The following is a 19,607-nucleotide window of genomic DNA, read 5'->3' as shown; positions in this document are numbered from 1 at the left end:
CCACAATCTGTAGTATATAGTAAAATGTTTGTAAGACAACTTAGAATATTTGAGAATCAATAGAAATTTTAAAGAAATTATTATGTTACCTTTAAATACATTTCATTCTTTTTTTCATGAGTTAGCTCCTCGGTTGGTGGGATTTCATCTTCAAAAAGATCAGCTACATTCTTCTCAAATCACTCACTAATCTGCTTTGCCCTCTCATCAACAAATGATCCATCAGGTCTCTTATGGGTCTCTCGAAGAACATCTATGTATGATGCATCTCCCGTTTTTTCTTTCTACAAAATATAAACACAAAAATTATAATCAAATTTTAGAAACTGTTTTTTATCTTGAAAAAATTAGTATTACTTACCAAAAGATCAGCAACTTTGGCATATGAACGTGAACCCGCTCGATGCTTATGAGGTCCCAAACCATTTCGGTCAGACATGCGGCTTTTGGAAGCTTTTTTGCTTCTCTCCTTAGCTTTTTCTGTTCCCCAATACTCAACCAGAATTTTGTATTGATCATCAAGGATCCAGTATGGCATTTTACCTCTTTCTTTAACTCGGCTAATCATATCAATTAGCTTAGTTGCAGCACATTTGTGAAACATCGTTTTCACCTCTAATTCAATTGTGGGATGCCAATTGAATTTCCTCTAAAAAATACAAAAAGTTAATATAATGTAACTTTATTATGCTTATAAGAAAAGTCTTACGACTTACAACAAAAGTCTTTCGTTAATGTATTTTAATATTTTTTCTTTACTTGGATAATGATAAATGCACGTCATACAATTTCTTTTGTTTGTGCTACTAACCATAATATATAGAGAATGATCACCTGATATACTAATTTAGATAAGTAATATATTTATTAAATCTAAACCGCATACAAAAGTTCATCAACTCTAAACCAAACACTGCTTTCGTAATTAAATAATTACATAAACCGAACCAAACTTATATGTTTTGCAATCAAACTGAATATTCAACAATCAAAAAATTTACAAAAACATTAAAGATATTTTAAATTCAAATAATTTTATGCAAAATAATTATATATCAGAATATAATTGAGTTAAAAAGATGTGAATATATATTAACGTAATTTTTGTAGAAAGTATATGTTGCAAAAGAATTATAAATGGTTGTAGATATAGTGACAAAAGTGTCACATATTCTGTGACATATATTTGCTATAATTTTCTTGCAAAATAGTCATAACTCATAATTGTTGAATATTTCTTGCAAATTCTGCAAGACATTTTTACATGTCATAATAATCTTGCTAATTTGCAACAGAAAAATGCAACAAATTGTTTTGTTGTGATTTTACAATAAACTTGCAATAAAATTGTAACGTGCACTCATCATTGCAAAAATATAGCAGAATTTGTTACAAATTTTTAACGAATACAGTCATTGCAAAAATATCGTTGCAATAACAGTGTTTTCTTGTAGTGAACCAATGTAATATATAGAGTTAGGCTTAAGTCCAAGATATTTGCTTGCCTCAAGACATAATGACTCATAGTTGGATGTTTAAAACATTAATTGAAAACCGTATTAAATGTTGAATGAAAATTCAAGTAATCCACATTCAATTGAAGTGTTATCATATATACTCCATCCATTCTTTTCTTTTTCCGATGTTTAAGAGAATGCACACAGATTAAGAAATTATTAAAAAAAATTTTAATTAAAACATCATTTATTATAATATCAACCAGTAGAAAACAATCTGCATAATATAAACCGTCAAAACCAGTTAAAAAATAATTAATATTATATTGAAAAATGAAAATATCATCTATTTAAGAACAAAAATATAAGCCTAAAACATCATCTAAAAAATAATGGAGGGAGTAATACAGAAAATTGTGCCATTTCCCCATGTGTGGGTACTTGCAGGAAGATAAGTACAACTATCATAGACAAGTGAACTTGACATTCTTTTTATTCATAGTGGAGGTCCAAGTGTAAACATGTTTGTGACTTTTTGTCCAATCCGTAAAGGGTGGTATGAATAGTGTGTGTATGATGGAGGATTTGGCTGATGAAACTAACATGGTTCAGGGTGAAAACGCAACAACGACCATATTGGAGGTTCTAAATGTGGATGAAAACAAAGAAAAAGTAGATGAAGAAGAAGTAGATGATAATACAAAGAGAAAGAGGATGAGGACGGTGAAGAGGAAAAAGAGGATGAGGAAGAGGACGATGAAGATGACAATGAGTCAATTAGGGGAATGTCCTGGAACCGACTATAAACGGAAGTAAAAGTACTAGCGAAGATTACATTACAACAAGGAACATGTCGGGGATGCTCGTGACACTCAACCGACTATGAGATCAACATGAAAATTCAGTTTATTAATAGAAACATGTACTTATACTAATTAACATGTATGTGATGGAAAAAGCATCGATCATTTTGGAAAGTTGCGACATTCAACCATTTGTGACTCCTAACCGGGAGGTAAGACATGATTTTTGGAAGAATGTACGTACACTACTAACTATGTACCCAATGAAGTATGTAAAAGTAAATGTTTAACGTACACGAATACAAATAGACATGGTAGATATGAAGTGAATGGTAATGGTGTGGTGTTTGGTATTGGATGATCATCAAAGGGGGTTCTACTTGAATCAAGTACAACTTAGTGACTGTGAATGAGTTTGCTCCATTATTCGACAATTTAACCAATGTCTGACTAATAAGACATAAGTAAAATAGTGTAACAGGGGACTGGAAACCAAACCAAATATCTGAACGCTTAGGACTAGTACAAACTATCATGATGACTATGTATGTGAAGAACAACATAAATATCATTGTTGAGACAATGTACTAGCGTACAGAGGTGCGTACACATGCATATTAGGGAAGTTGACGTACACAAGTACATCCATTAGAGACTATGTACGTAAACATGTAATATACTGTGTACGTGAGAGACGAGGTAATGATCATGCCGGAGAGAATGGTGTCATTACCCCATGTGTGAGGTCTTGCGAGAAGATAAGTTAAACTATCACAAACAAGTGCAACATTCTTTTTATTCACATTAGGGATCCAAGTGTAAATATGTTTGTGTCGTTTTGTCCAACCTGTTAAGAAAAATGTGAATAGTTTGTGCATGATGGAGGATCTTGCTGATGAAACTAACCATGGGTCGGAGGTGAAAACAGAAACTGAGATTTAGATGAGGAAGTAGATGAGGAAGAAGAAGTAGATGGCGATAAAGAGGATGAAGAGAAAGAGGATGAGTACGACGAAAAGGAGAAAGAGGATGAGGAAGAGGACGATGAAGATGACGGCTATAAATGATAGTAAAGGTAGTGGCGAAGTTTACATTACAACAAATGAACTGATTTTGTTGTTGAAAAATATGGGATAGGACATGTCGAGAATGTTGGTGACACTCAACTTACTGTGGGATTACATAAAAATTCAGTTGATTATTAGAAACGTCTACGTATACTAATTAATGCTTACATAATTGAAAAAGCATCTATCATTTTAGAGAGAATGGTGACATTCAACCATTTGTGAGTCATAACCAGGAGCTAAGACATGAATTTTAGAAATTGTGTGGATTTTTGCTCTAGTCTTCTATGATTAAGTCAATGCCCGAGTTGATGAGACAAAAATATAAATTGGTACGACAAGAGAGACATTGTTTGTTGGGAGTGTATTTAGAAGAAAAACAACAACAATGGCTTCATCTCCAGTAGGAGCATCGTATAATATATCCCCGCCATAGCCAATTTTCTTTGACTCACCAATAAAGTAGTACCTACATTATTACACATGTAAGTACATAACTTTTTTAGAATTATGAGGAACAAATATTCTTTGACCATATATAATTTTTTTGGTAAGATATCTTGTGAAATGTTAATCAAAATAACCAAAAGTTTCTAACGTACAAACACAGTAAATATTGGCTACACCGCCTTTACAATATAACATAATCTAACATATTTACACGTACATATAATCAATGTTGCATACACCGTAAATTGTATATACGTAGACAGAAGAAATTCGATGAAGGGTATATTGTAATTTTCTAGTCATCTTCAACCTAAGTAGAGTATCTTCTTCTGCAACCCTAATTTTGCAGCCGTCGTTAACAGTTATTTCAAAATCTTGTTCTCTTTACGTTTTAAATGTTTTTTTACATATAAATCTTGTAAATCTAGCATATTTTAAGTTCGAAAAGCTAAAAAGTTTGAGTCTCCGGAAATTTGTTGTATTTTACTCGTCGCGAGAATATGTAATTTGTTTCCACCGACTCGTCTCAAAAACTCTCAATCGAATCAAAAACTCTCAATCGAAGATGAATGAGAGATTATTCGGATCTTAAGAAAACGATTATCACTGAGATTTTCGAAGATTAAAAAGTTGAGAATTTTGATTTCGTTTTCTCCTTCTTCTTCTGTTTTCTTCAATAATTTTTGTTTTCATACATAATGAGACAAATAAAAAAAGCACACACGTAACTGAACAAGAACAGTTTGTGGTTACGAGCATTTTTGTTAGAAAAAGCCCAAATGGCTAAATGATGAGAGCTCAACTTGACTTTGTCAAATGATGAAAGGAAAACTCAATTCCTTACAAAACGTGAAAATTTCTTTATTTTATATAAATTTTCTTGTAAGTAATTCCAAAACAAGCTTATTCGAGCTACTAAAAGAGAAAAAAATAATAAACAGCTTTTGAATAACTTTAGGGCGCAAAGAAAGTAAAGAAAGGGAGAGTTTTAAGATTTTCATCAAGATCAAATCATATATATAAAAGTTGGCCAACTCTCTCCATCCTTCCGCCACGTCAGCAGTGGAGAGAGTGCCATGTGTCACAACATATTACATTTATTATTTTATTTTATTTAATTAAGAATTTAAATCATGCATTAATTATTCTTTATATGAAAATTGACATATTTAACTTATTAATTAAGTAAATTCAATTTAATTAGTTACAAAAGTATATCAAACTCATATAGAAATTAAATTATTTAAATTGAGCTGTATAAATTGTATACACTTATGTGTAAACTTAAAATCAATAGAATTTTAATTAAATTTTAGATTTATTAACGTATAAAAATAAATAATATGATATTAGTATTTATTTCATGTTTTCATATACTATAATATATATAGGATTAGTGCCCATGAATTAAAATACATAAATTAGAATGAATACATAAATTAAATTATTTTAAAGATAACCAAATATATAACAATGTAATTAAACATAAATTAAAATACAAAACATAGAATGAATTATTTACTTGAGAGTTAAAGGAATATAACAAAATGATTATTAGAAGAAAAAAAACACCAAAAGGATTATGTATCAAATTAATTCAATCGATGTAAATAGTTATAACTAACAAATTATGGATGGAAAAACCCGCACGTTGTGCGGGTATTAGCCTAGTGATTCTTAATTTGATTTCATAAAAGGTAAAGGAGGAGAGTTGCGTTGAGACAACTCTCAAAGTTAACAACATTTATGTCATTACAAAACTGTATATATACTACTTGCTTAGACTTAATTCTATGGACTAATGAGCTTCTCATGAGACATTTTTTGGGCTTCTTGTAGTCTCTAATAGTTCTTATATATTTAGAAATTGAAGGGGTTTTTTTTAGCTTATGAAATTAATCAGTTAAATGCGTTTTGGTATTAGATGTGATTATTATGATTAAGATTTGTATTGTGTTTGAATTCCTAAACTATAAGTCTTTTTAAAATTTTCAAGAAATTAAATAATTACACAATACTTAAACAATTCAAATATATAATATCATAAAGTGTTTTACACAATACATAAAAAATTCAAATAAAAATGGTGACGAAAATAGAGTAAATTCTAGAAAAAAAAATAATGAAGAGTGAAAATAACCATTTTTTTTTTTTTGTGCAAAGATATCTTTCATTCATCTAGATCCTCAAAAGAGGTTAGTTCATACAGATTAAAATTATAGACATTACATGAAATGTAAAGATAAAAGCTCAATGAGTTTTCCAAGATGCACAACTTTAAGAAGCTTGCAAGGGGTGGAAGATCTTTTAAAACCTGTAGGGAGTCAAGGTTGAAGGCGAGATTCGTAAAATCCCCGATCAACATGTGATGATAAACAGCTCGCGCGATTGACGCATAAGAGCTTTTGGTGAATTGGTCCATGGTAGAGACTACGGGTGGAGTCTGTTTCCCGATGCTAGAATAGGACTGTGGAAATAGTATATCCTTAGAGGAGTATGTTTGCTCGGTTGGCCAAAGAGAGACGTAAGACCAAATAGAAGATAATGAAGCGAGACGAGGCAATTTTTTCCAAATAGTATCTCCATGTAGGAGTAGGTTTGCTCGGTTCGCCAAAGGGAGACGCAAGACCAAAACGCAGATGATGAAGCGTGATGAGGCGATTTTTTCCAAATGGTTCGAGAGTGTTGATGTGCATCGGCCAATAGGCTTGGGGCGGATTGAATAAGCTTGTTATTGGGAAGGTCTATACCCGATATGTATTTCCATAACAGAGCAGAGGCGTGAACCAAAATCACAACACCCAAGGTTCGAGAGAGACACTAGCCCAATGAGCTTCAACGTTAGATTTGCATTCGATGTTTGCCAAACAAATGTATCCATCAGGTTTCACAATTTTAAATTACACGTCCCATCTAGAGATATCGTTACTGAGATTGGATGGAGTCTCTACCATCCTTTATCAATTAACAATTTTCCAGAAAAAGACAAGGCAATGCAAAGAAGAGATCTGACCTGGCTCTTGATAGTGTTTAAGTTTGGCTCACCATACTTACACAAGGCCTGAAACTTATGAGGAGTCTGCAGCTTTCGTACATGGGAAAAGTAAGGTTAATGGGCCACAAGATGAGATAAGACACATCCAGCCAAACCCTAGGATTGGTGTTGTTGTGGGGGAAAGGATTGAAATTAACGCTGCCTAGAACCACTTGCCAGCTTTGGAGCCGCCGTCGACGTCTCCACCAGTATAGGCGCATCTAATGGTTCAAGAGAGACTCCTGCCACTAACGAAAACCGGTGAGGAGGAAACGATAGTGGATCTGGTGCAAGTCCAGAACTAGAGCCAACTGATGTATCGATATAGAAGTGCTCTGATGTTTGAGAAGAAGCGTCATTGGATTGTTGTGAATCTTCTGTTGTCGGGTTCAAAATCGGAGATTCAATCGAGGATTTGTTCGGATATGGATTTGAAGGTCATTGGTTCCCTCTTCCGTCGAATCGAAAGCAATCGGAGAAGAAAGCCACATGCAAAGGGAGCTTTGGATTTTTCGAGAGATGAACGCAAAAGTAAAAACAAATGAAAACAACTTGAGAAAGAAGGCAAATGAGGAAGCTTGACAGATCCCGACGCCGGCGAACAATTGCATCACAGACGCCGGAAGACATGGTTGTGGGGGAAGCCTCGATTCCTGTGTTTGGGAGAAAATAAGGACATCAATTGGCGATTATTTGAAAGAATTAGTAACCAAATTTTCTATTGTATGTTTTGTAGGCTAACCGATAAAATCCGTTACGTCCCTTTTCATATATGTACGGTTCCGTGAGAAGGACGGTGGACATTTGTAGTTGGCTATTATCTTCTTGATGCACATCGCATTACTTTGACTAATAAAGATAATGTTGATGGAAATGATTCTGATTCATATCTTATATAGCCCTATTCGCCTATATACTTACATATACACGAACCGATCATTTCAACTTCGTCCAAACTGAGATAATCTTTCTTGATTAGAAGTGGAAACACAAAATCTCGTTTCTCCCTAATCTTACTAATAAGCGATTTTGAATTTCTGAAGATCCACAATCTAAGGGTCTGGATTAATATCTATTAGTAATTAAAGATTTAATTAAACATTAGTAGAATATGCTGAAATTCAATTGAGGATGATATGATCCGAATACTCTCCAAATATGATAAGACCTAGGATCCACATTTTTTTTTTTTTTTTTGATGAGATGTTTAATTGATTGATCAAGTGCAAAATATATACAAAAAGAGTTTCAAGCTATAAAAAAAAAAACAGAGCACATTAAAACAGAGCAAGAGTTTTCAGAGTCATCTTCCATTCCGATGCCAATGGAGAGTGTTGAAACCAGCGTTGAAGAAGAAGCGTGATTCTCGGCTTCGAAGCATAACCCAGTGACGTGATCCTGTTACGGATGAGCTTTTCAGTTGTTTTTACCAATTGTGGAATCGTCGCATAGCCCCTGCCATGGATTCTAGAATTTCGTTCTCGCCATACAATATAGATAGTAGTTTGAAAGCAGAGTCTCAAGAGAATGTCATTGAGGAAGTCGCTTGAACCAGCAATCAAGGTTGCGAGTGTAATGTCCCAGTCTGGATTCTGGTTATGTTGGAGTAGTGATCCCGCTAATTCCGACCAAATCATGAATGAGACAGGGCAGGCAAAGAACAAATGATCTCGAGTTTCGTCACGTTCACCGCAGAGCACACAAGGTTGGGTTAGTCCCCAGCTACGCATGCGTGCACCTGTGGAAAGTCGATCTCGGACTGCCAGCCAAATGATGAAACTACAGAGTGGAATTCGTTGTCTAGACCACACTACTGCACTCCAATCTATTTGAGGATGGTGAGTTCTCAGCTGTTCCCACGTGTGCCTTGTGGAGAAAGACGGTCGGTAATCATCTTGTTTGTGTCTCCATAAGAAATGGTCTGGTCCATTCGATAGTTCAGGTATTGGCTGAGCCTGTAACAGTGCTATAATCGGGACCATATGGGAGACTCTCGTCCTCCTTAGGCGCCAACCATTCTGGCTTAATGCTTGTTTAATCGTTGCATGAATTGGGATTCCTAGAAGTCGCGGTCCGGCTTCACCAGTGAGATCCACCAACCGCCCCATTGGAAGCCATTGATCCAACCAAAACGATGCAGTTGTCCCATCATGAATGTCAACCCTTATAAATGGCCTTATTTCCTCCCTTAGCTTAAGAAGTTTCCTCCAAATCCATGACCCCAATGTTGCGCTAGTGACTGACCAAAAAGAGCCATTCCGCATTAGATTATGTTTTGTCCAGGCGACCCAAAGAGATCCCGATAAACTGAACAACCTCCAAATTAACCGGAAAGAAAAAACTTTTGAAACATCCCTTAGTCTCCGAATGCCCAAACCACCCTCTGTTTTGGATCCACATATTTTTCATTTTTGGTTTGATGATAACCGTTATATGTGCTGGTGGATATTGTTTCGTGACATTTTGTTAATGCTTGTTAATGCTGTTGTAATGTATATTATTATGTGCTATATTTCAATTATTTGAAACCTATATTGCACAAAACATAGATTGCAAATTGATTCATAAATAAAATTAATATTATATAAAACATACATTTTTCAAAGAATCATTCTATCAAATACCCAAAAGATACAAAGGCTTGAATCACCAACCAAGTCATAAAGAAAAAAAAACGCAAGTACATTTCTTCACCAAACCAAGTCATAAAGAAACCGAGGCAGCTCTAGTAGATCTCCAACTCATACCATTTAACAGCCAACGCCATTCCATCAACAGATCACCTTAGAGCCTTTGGCTTTGTGAACTCTCTATTTTTTCATAGAGTCACAACGCATATGCAGAGACCAATAACAATTGCCATGCCTCAAGGATCTTGCTGAACTCAAGCTTGTCATCGTTCTTGACAGTTGTCAAACATGAACAACCTGAAATCAAGAAACTGAAATAACATAAGCAGACATACATATTTAACTAAGAGAGACACAAGCAAATCGATTCTTTCATTACCTCTCCATATTTAACTAAGGTGCCGGGTATAACGCACCTTGAAGAGTTTCTATATTCGTTTTAGTTTTAGAGATCTGGCAAAAACCATAAATGTCAATATGCATCTCAACGATAAATCGATGAGCTTAAGAAGAAGCGACACCTGCGACCGAAAATCTGGGGAATAAGCTCTATGAAAACAAAAATACAGCGACTGAATAAGACCGGTGTGGTCGCTCACGATCTCCTAACGAACAGGGCTGATATCTCCAGGGGCTATACAAGTGATGCGTACAAACAAAATTCAGAAAACTCTTCAAATCGAGTAAGGCTTCCAGATCTATTATAACAAAAACTGAATTTACAATCAATTAAGTGAGCAATGGAGAAGAGAAGAAGATAAAGAGACGACATGCAGACTTACAGGCGGAGGCGCGACGGATTAAGCAATAGGCGAGGAAACTCTGCGGTGCGCCGCGACGGCTTTCTACGATCTTAGAGAAATGGCGGATCGACTCGGAGTAGAGACCGGCGTCGAATGCTGCGAGCGCTGCCGTGCGCCGTCAGATGAAGATTTTGATTTGGGAGAGCATTTGCGAGACGATCTCGGATTCGGTCATTGATGGAGGCTGAGATGCGGAGGTGGAAAGGATGAAACTGTCGTCGGACAAGCAGTAGCTTTCGCGGTGGAGCGCCGCCGTGGCAAGGCTTTTACTGGTTTGGAGTAGAATTATTGTGTCTTCCATTAGACCTAGATGGTAACAAGCTTGACCCAAAACCACGTATCTGTCACAAGGAAGAAGTGAAAAGAGAAAACAAATTAAAATAATATTAAATTTGTATCTGTAGATTCATTTTAATCAATGGTCCATATTAAAAACAACACGCCACGTCAGCGATCCGAATGATCTTTTTCTATTGGTTATCGGGTTATTTATTTTACACCATTGGCTAAGGACAATAACGGCTCAGATCAAATTTAGCGAGACAGATCAACGGTGTACATTAATCGCGTCAACAATAAGAAAGGACGGCTGAGATCAAAGTCGGCGCTATCTAACGGTGTAGGATTCGTCCCACAATCTGGGAGGTTACTTCTCATTGATTATTAATGATAAAATCAGAAAATTATCATATAAATTAGTTTATTAATGAAAAAAATATAAATTATTTCTTTAAAAATTCAATATAATTATTTCAATTTTTAGAATATTTTTTCTTATAAGTATAAAATTTTAAAATTAAGAACAATTAATATAGGTTAGTATTCCAACTATCTAACTTATATATTCATAAACACTAGGACATAGTTTAGGGTTTAGGGTTTAGGGTTTAAACTTTGGGGTTTAGATTTTTTTATTCAAGTATTTATGTTTTATAGTTTAGGATTTCAAATTTTAATTTAGGATTTTAACTTTAATTTAGGATTTAAAGATTTAATTTAATTAGGACTTTAACTGTAATTTAGGGTTTAGGGTTTAGGGTTTACGAAGATTGTTGATTGAAAATTGTTGGAAACGTTTTATTTATTTATACAAATGATAAGAGTACATATGTGACAAAGATTTATACAATGAAAACTATATACTATAAAGCTTATTTTACTGATTCTCGATCTTAAGAATCTCCAATTACCAAAAAAAAAAAAAAATCTCCAATGAATATACAAGTATCAAAAAAAAAAATCTCCAAATCTGAGTATCTAAAACCCCTTATTAAGGAAATTAATGACAAAAACTAGAAGTGTTATTATAAAAGTATCATAAAGAGGATACAAGCAATCAAACTCCAATTGGCAATATGGCAATGGTTTTGACATCTTTTTATATTTCCCACAGGGCACTTCAATCCCCAGTTTCCTCCCACAATATTGCAATCAATCATAAAACGAAGATCGAAAGGAACATGGCTTTCGTATGTTTGGAAGCTCTTCATTCCCAATCCACTAATTTGTATGCCTCTATGAAGGATACCTAAGCAATTTTGACAAAACCAGTTACAGAACAACACTTTGTTAGAGAGACTAGACAACAATCAGAACAAGATATACCAAGACATGTAGACTCCATTGTCGGAAGTGTAAGAACGATTTTGAGAAAGTTCTGTGACTTTTGCTGCTGATAATACATAATACTCTTTCTCTGCACCAGTTCTATATGATGAACAAATTTTTGGACCTTGATACTTCTATTGGATTCCCTCATTCTTTCCTGAAAAAACAAAATATGAACTCTGATCTTGGAAATAAACTACAGAAATCTTCGAAAGTAGCTCAATACTGAAACTGATTTTATAAACATCGTCTGGACCGATTTCATGAGGGCACGCAATGTAAAAGCACGGCTTAAACCCATGAACACGGCAACATACACTGTAACCTGACATTTATGAGTATAAATCAATCAATTAATCGTTCAACCATCTCTAGACATAATGGCATAACTAATAAAAAAAGCTTCACCACTGTTAACAAATAACTTGAATCATTTGGCAATGCTCAGATGCTAACCAGAATACTTATGAACAATTGAACAATGTTTGTTATAATATTGTTGAGAGGAGGAAGAAACAGAGTAAGAGACCATTGTCTCTTCTCTTTCTAAACAAGACAAGAAGTAAAACTGAAACTTTTATATATCTCCGACACTTGTTATTTACATCAAGACTAACTTTGGTTTATATATGGAAAACAAATAGCTAGGACACAACAATACAGTGACTTGTGTCTCTTCATACTTAGTGACTCGTGAGTGAAACAACACAGACCGAAACATCACAACTCATGAAACGTTGCAACTTAGAAAACTCAATTATTGACTAACATCCAAAAAGAAAAAAGACAATATGTTCCCATATCAAAAACGACAATACCAATTATCATATCGTACATAAGAACAAGAGCATGAGTAAAGTAATAAACAACTAATTCCCATTATCTTTCATTAGCAAATTCCACAAACTTCAAAGCTAAAAACAAAATCAAAACAAAGCAGTTTCTTGTGAATTGTTCAAACAGCTTGAGATGAGTTCCACGAGCTAGGCATGGATGGTGGCAACGAGCATTGGGTTCGTAGAAGCATTGAAATTTATAAACCCATACACAAAATCAGATTGGGAACTTCAATGACTTACAAAGAAACATCAATTCCTAAAAATTAGTATCTTTGAGAAGATTGATTAGTTCATAACTAAAATTAAGAACTAGTAAATAGTCAAGAACTAAAATTACCCAATTGAATGTCGTATACCTTTCAGGTGGATGAGATCAGCTGGTTTCGAAGCTACTGAGACAAACAAGGAGAGAAACGGATCTATTGAGACAGAGAAGCTACTGAGTTCGAGGCTAATGAGCTTGAGATCGCCTGAGCTATTGAGACAGATACAGAGACGGAGTCGAAGAGAGATAGAGACGGAGAGAGACGGCAGCGGCAGAGAGATATGGCGACGGAGGAGAGAGACGGTGGCGGATCTGAGAAACAACCGCAGAGAAAGAAGGAGAAATACAGAGACAGATAGTGGAGAATCGATGGAGATTGTGGTGTTGATAATCGAAATTTCTTCAATGGGAATCGAGAGTTCATGCAATAATGGGTATTCAGATTTCACAATGGAATCAAACACTTTGAGATTGAATTGAAATTTTGGAGAAAGCTTTTTTTTTTTTCTTTTTTGTTGGAGCTAAGTGTAAAACTTTTACACTTGAGAAATCGAGACTTTTTTGGTTGGGGGAGAAAAACCCAAAATTTTTGCCTCCAAAATTATACCTTTCCCCGCTATAATACTGAGTTAAGTTCCCGTTTAATGAAAACTATATCCTAGCGTTAATATAGTGCTGCGAAATATTTGCCATCCGATTTTGGAACTTTTAGTAGCAGTTCATAAATTAGCGCTAGAAAGGAGTGCTACCGAAGCTCATATTTCTTGTAGTGTTTAGATGATAATTTAGTTAAAGTGACATGATAAGGATCGCATCATAAAGTATATTAATACAAACTATTTAAATCATTATCGAGAAGTAAAATTACGGACAGAGAACCCACATGTATGGGCGAGTATTGGACCTAGTAAAAAAAAAGGACATAGTTTATTGGAAAAAAAGATAAATCAAAACAGTAATAAAAAGGTCATATCGTTTGAAGGAAGCCTCAGAGTTACTATCATTTTTACCCTCAACATGACCCTGAACACAACTTAGAGAAACTGAAATAACTTAAAAGAACTATAACTTCAATCCTTGATCCCATAGAATTAAGTCACCTCCCTTAATTTTGTCCATAAAAATCAGGGTTTGGCTGCAACCGATTGAATATGTTTGGATCCATTGCTTTCATGTTTGATCTATCAGATTCGCGTCGGTTGTGCAATACTTCACTTGTTTTTCCAGCTGTTGGAAATAGATTTTTAAGAAGGTGTTGCGGTTAAGGATCTAGTTAAAATTTCCAGCCAAAAATATTATTTTGTTTATACATTGCAATAAAAATTACCTTATCCTAAACATTAATAAGTCTCCGGTATAGCATATACCGGAAAAACTAAACGTATTTTTCAGTTAAAAAACTAAACTTATTCAAAAAATGTTTCTTTTTTATGTATTATATTCTTAACTCCTTTTTTACTATGGAAAAGTAGGGGTGGGCATTTAAACCGAACCGAACCGACCCAACCCAACCGAACTCAAACCGACCTAAACCGAACCCAAGCTTAGACTCAAACCATTCGGTTAGGTTTATTCTCAACCCAAATGGGTCGGTTCGGTTCGGTTTAAAAGCGAACCGATACGATAACCCAATGTATTTATTTAATTAATTAATTAATTATATTAATAATATTATAGAATACCTAAATGTTTAGTTATTCCCAGTTTCCCACGTTTGATTTTTTTCCCACGTTTGATTTTATTTTTTTTAATTTTATTATAATTTGAATAAATGTAAATTAGATTTAATTATCTCTAAAACTCTAAACCTAAAAAACTTAGGGTTTCCTTCTAACTTATAATAATGTTACGTTGTTGGATTTCATTTTCCTCTTCTTCTAATTAATATGGTTGGGTTTTTTTAGGGTTTTCTTTTCATGGTTAATTTGAATTATTCAATTTAAACTTACAATTTGAATTTAATATTTAATTACTTTATCAATTTCAATGTTAAGACAATGATTTTTTATGTTTTGTTACATTAATTGTATATTGAACCAAACTCAAACCGAACCGAAGTAAAACCAAACCGAACCAAACCGAACCAAACACAAACCGAACCACACTAACTTCGGTTGAGTATGGTTAGAGTTTTACGAAACCCAAATAAACCGAACCGAACCGAACCCAAACCGAACCCGAAGTTAAACCGAAATGCCCACCCCTAATGGAAAGTACTGCACATAAAGAAGATCCTGGTGTCGTATAAACACTATCATGCTCAATGCAAAATAAGTGGGATGTCGAAAAAGATTAAAGCTGTTTCCACAATTAGATATTACTTTATGGGTGATGTCATAAACAAAGTTCATGCAGTTACCGGAGTAACAACCTTAAACAATCAAAAATCAAAAATTTACTATAAATTACACAACAAAGAACTCGCTAATGTATCGATAGAAATTAAAATGATGTACCATCACGAAGTTGCACTTGTTGCTCCAACGATTCAATTTTAATCGTGATTTCCTTCTTCTCATTCATCATCATTGTTTTATCATTCTACATGTACATAACAACAATATTAATTCACCAAATTCCTTATAGGAACCGTTTAGACATGAAAAGCTTATGGTTGCTAATGTGATATGTCTCACCTCCAAAAGCGTGATCTTTTCAGACATTGATGCATTTTCGTTCTCAAGAAATTTTATTTTCTGTTCCAAGTCAATAACATACTGTGACTGCCTCTGCTTTGAAAGTACCATTGATACTCGGTTCGCCAAGATTCTGAAAGAGCATTCATATTGATAAATGTCACACAAACCATACATTGTATAATATTTAGTCACGCAATTTCACTTACCTTCTGACTTTCACTGGATCAGATGCTATCTTTTTAAGTTTGGTACTCTCCGCAATCATATTCAACTCATCATCAGTATAATCACTGCTACCAAACTCGAGGCCGGAAGCATTCTTGTCTCCATCAACCAAACTTGAAGAGGAAACGTTACCCTGAGAAAGAGTCAACTTCAGTAAGTCATTGAAAAAACTATCCATTGAAACACTCCTATTGTGTCTCCTTAAAGGTTCAATGTCTTTCTCTGCTCTTCTTTTCACATCCAGAGGAGGCAATGAAGGGTTTTTCTTATCCCTAATGGAAGAGTCTCTACTCTCCACATGAGCTGACGGAGAAAGGATCATTGATGGTAATGAATTGCGACGGAATGATGATGAAGAAGGGCGGCTCAACGGGGGCAAGGACAAGGCAGGCGATGGTTGAGTCATCAACCGTGGTCCCGAAGGAGTGATATTGTTGGATCCATTCATTGTTAAGGATTGAAGAAGAAGACCAACAATCAAGTATCTGCATCATATTAAAAGTCATGTTTCTACGTAAAACACATTTTTTCTTACATGCATGCGAAATAAAAAAAATCAAATAGATAAATGGGGAAAAATGATAACCAAAAAGAGAACAATACAATGCTATGATTAAGATTATCGAAGATTATTTGGTTGCAATCGAGATTGTCATCAGTTTATAGAGAAAGGAGAACAAAAACACAATTGATATGTTGAGTAAGGGAAAAAGAGTTGAAACAAAAACCTCTGAGAAATTGGAATATGATTTTTGTTTGTTTGGATAGTTTGCACGAGCCTCCTTTTATATTGGTTAAGAATAACAAACAAGTCTCATATTTGTATCCCCATTCATTAGAATTTAATATTTTTCCATCTTATAAATCCCTAAGTTTGAATCATGTTTTGGTCAATAAAATAACTTTTAAATTTTGAAGTCAAACACTTGAATAAACTCTTTGTTTTTAGGTAATGCAATGAAAATCTATAAATCTAAAATTTTGGTATTGACTCAATGTTAATTAACATTAAAAACTTTGGCATAATATTTACTCTTGCTAGATTTTGGAGTGTTGTTCACTTTTTCTAGTGAATGGTTATTTTGGAACGCTATTTATTTTGCTATTGAGCTATTTTAGAAAGTTTTATTTTTTATTTTTTTATATTTTGGCGTGCTGTTTATTTTTGCTATTGAGATATTTTGGCAAGTTTTTTATTTTTGGTAGTTGAATACCATGTTGTTTAAAGGGTTGACAATTTACTTTCTCACTAGAAGTATCGTGCATCCCAAAAAATGATCTCGTGCTATATTCTCCAATAACAAAGTTTCACAATCTAAGGGTCTGAATTAATATATTTTTTAATCAAAGATTTAGTTAAATATTAGTGGAATATGCTGAAATTTATAGGATGAGAGTATATAGTTAAGATCAGTTTTGGATAGTGCATTAAATGTTTTGGGAAAAAACCCGGAAAAACCGCCATCTATTTTTTATTTGGCCGTTTATTACGTGTGTTTTTAAATTTGGAATAAAAATACCTCGTTTAATTGTTGTTGTCTTTTAAATTCTTTGTTTTTTAAATTTTGGTAGATTCATACATCCGCGTTAGTGGCTGTTAACGATGGTAACGGAATCGTTAACCATAGTTAAAAATTAACCCCACGTATTTAAATAGGTATATAAAACATGTTTGAATATATTTAGATATTTATTACCGTGGTCTGGTGGTGAGTGGTCTGTTTTTCTGCCCATAGAACTAGGGTTCGAAACCCAGATCTGCAGCTTTTTTAATTTTCTTTAAGATTTTTTTTTTCTTTTCTTCTTCTCGTTACTCCGCCGGCAAAATCCACCAGAACCACCACCTTAAGCTAAACCATGGAGTGGACACCAAAAGAACACAAAAGAAGACGAGTCCATCACCAATGAAAGCCAATACCATCTCAACAATTTTGGAACCAAAATCTGAACAGATTTCTTCTTCTGCAACAACGAAGAAATCAAAGAGAAGAGAATGGGAAAATCTGCCATTAAGCTTCGCGTATTTATGCTCGGAATGACGAAATCGAAGATAATCCAAGCGAAATCGGAAGCTAATCTAGGATCTGAAGTCATCGATAAGCACAATCGTCCTCTTCTTCATCTGAATCGTTAACCGGATCTGAGTAACGACAAGAAGAAAAAAAAAAAATTAAAACGCCTAAAAAATCCAAGGTTGGACTCGAACTCAGGCCCAAAAGATATTCTATCCCACGTTTAACCAACAGACTAAGATAATATCTTCGTACACGTTTGAAAAGAGATTGTATATATATACGTAAATACTATGGGTTAATTTTTAACTCTGGTTAACGATTCCGTTATCATCGTTAACAGCCGTTAACGGGAATGTATGAATCTACCAAAATTTAAAAAACAAAGAATTTAAAAGACAACAACAATTAAACGAGGTATTTTTATTCCAAATTTAAAAACACACGTATTAAACGGCCAAAAAAAAAATAGATGGCGGTTTTTCCGGATTTTTTCCCTTAAATGTTTTGGGTCACGTACTGAAATAGCTACATTACAAATCAGAACAGTGTTAGAGATTTTGTAAATTAACTAGGATATGACCCGCGGTATACCGCGGGTTAAATATTTTTTTGTTTGTGTTTTTTTTTTTTTATAATTTGATTATTTGTGTTATATATATTAGATTAAAAAAATTTTTGTTTATAATCTTATGATTGTTTGTATTTGGTTTGTAATAAAGTTAGATTTTACCCGTGGTATACCGCGGATTGATTTTTTTGTAACTAAAAATTTTTAATTTTAAATTGTAGTTGTTTTGTTAATATTGTTTGTTTTGTTTAGTGTTTATGATTGTATACTTGTATTTATTTGTTAATTCTAGTATTTCACCCATGATACACCGTCCCGTATTAATATCTATCATAACCCGTCCCACCATATAACTCCGTCCGGTGAAATTAAACATCATTTTATTATTTATTTTTTACAAAAATATTTTTTATAGAGACATAATTCGAGTCAATTTAAAGTTTTCTTACAAATGGTTCCCATAATATTTAATTTTTAGTTTTTATAGAACTCAAATACTATTAATATTATAAATGTTTTACAGAATTTAAATATTATAAATAGTTTAAACATTTTATAATGTAAATATTTCTAATGTTGTTAATATATGATGTATGTGGGATCTATTTAAAATAGAAGAACACTATATATTAGAATGCTAATAACATTAAAAAGTTTGTGTTGATTAGATAATTGGCTAGAATTAAATACTAAATAAATAAAATTGAAAGTAAATATGGATTTAGTTACCTGAAAATATTATATCGTCAAAATTATATAATACACGTCCAAGAATTATTTTCTTAATATTAAATCGGATTTTTATTGATTGTGTCATTAATTGTTTTGTAATCCGACCGGAGGATATGATGAATTGAACTGAACCGATGCGATTACCAAACTCGAGTTAGAAAGCTTCTGATCGGCCCAATGAGTGGGAAAGAGTAAAGACAAAACCAAAAATAAAATTGTACACGTGCTTTTTTTTTTCTCAGCATTTTGTCACCGAGAAAACGTCCCAGGAGTCCCCTTTTGACAAATACAAATCCCATATCTCCCTCGAGAAAACAGATACATATATTTATTTAATTTTAAATCCAAATTAAATGTAATTACCTCTTTACCCCAGACAAAACAAGAAAATTACAAAACCCAACCAAGCTAATTGGGTTGAAAATACCCAAACCCTTTCTTATTGGGTTGAATCCAATTAAAACGGGTAAAA

General features: G+C 33.7%; 1 protein-coding gene and 2 long non-coding RNA genes across 4 annotated transcripts; all 3 read right to left on the bottom strand.

The window, feature by feature from the left end:
• Window positions 1–9,412: 9,412 nt before the first annotated feature.
• LOC110229746 lies at window positions 9,413–10,573 on the bottom strand. Its single transcript, XR_002333133.1, has 3 exons — window positions 9,963–10,573; window positions 9,821–9,894; window positions 9,413–9,738 (listed from the first exon to the last, which is right to left on the bottom strand). It is a non-coding gene; the product is annotated as an uncharacterized LOC110229746 (long non-coding RNA).
• A 727-nt stretch (window positions 10,574–11,300) lies between these two features.
• LOC9321935 lies at window positions 11,301–13,599 on the bottom strand. 2 transcript variants are annotated; one of them, XR_002333583.1, is made up of 4 exons: window positions 13,048–13,599; window positions 11,850–12,177; window positions 11,575–11,772; window positions 11,301–11,501 (listed from the first exon to the last, which is right to left on the bottom strand). It is a non-coding gene; the product is annotated as an uncharacterized LOC9321935 (long non-coding RNA). The 2 variants fall into 2 exon arrangements; XR_002333582.1 differs by having other exon boundaries at window positions 11,301–11,772; window positions 13,048–13,598.
• Window positions 13,600–13,768: 169 nt separating this feature from the next.
• LOC9321934 (probable transcription factor PosF21) lies at window positions 13,769–17,248 on the bottom strand. Its single transcript, XM_021032119.1, has 6 exons — window positions 16,059–17,248; window positions 15,802–15,953; window positions 15,593–15,725; window positions 15,413–15,497; window positions 15,278–15,327; window positions 13,769–14,214 (listed from the first exon to the last, which is right to left on the bottom strand). Exons 1-6 carry the CDS (start codon window positions 16,266–16,268, stop codon window positions 14,062–14,064), a joined length of 783 nt encoding a protein of 260 aa, XP_020887778.1. The 5' UTR covers window positions 16,269–17,248; the 3' UTR covers window positions 13,769–14,061.
• Window positions 17,249–19,607: the final 2,359 nt, after the last annotated feature.

The sequence above is a fragment of the Arabidopsis lyrata genome (genome assembly GCF_000004255.2).
Source record: "Arabidopsis lyrata subsp. lyrata unplaced genomic scaffold ARALYscaffold_3, whole genome shotgun sequence".
In the NCBI taxonomy this organism is placed as follows: Eukaryota; Viridiplantae; Streptophyta; class Magnoliopsida; order Brassicales; family Brassicaceae; genus Arabidopsis; species Arabidopsis lyrata.
This window is presented reverse-complemented; position numbering and strand designations above follow the sequence as displayed.

What these genes read in the sequence shown, in the direction of transcription:
- LOC9321934 (XM_021032119.1), bottom strand. Translation starts at nt 16,268, where the DNA reads ATGAATGGATCCAACAATATCACTCCTTCGGGACCACGGTTGATGACT. An exon ending in ACAAGTGCAACTTCGTGATG is followed by an intron (nt 15,328 to 15,412) that starts GTACATCATTTT and finishes TGATTGTTTAAG; the next exon opens with GTTGTTACTCCGGTAACTGC. An exon ending in TTTATGACATCACCCATAAA is followed by an intron (nt 14,215 to 15,277) that starts GTAATATCTAAT and finishes GATCCTTAACCG; the next exon opens with CAACACCTTCTTAAAAATCT.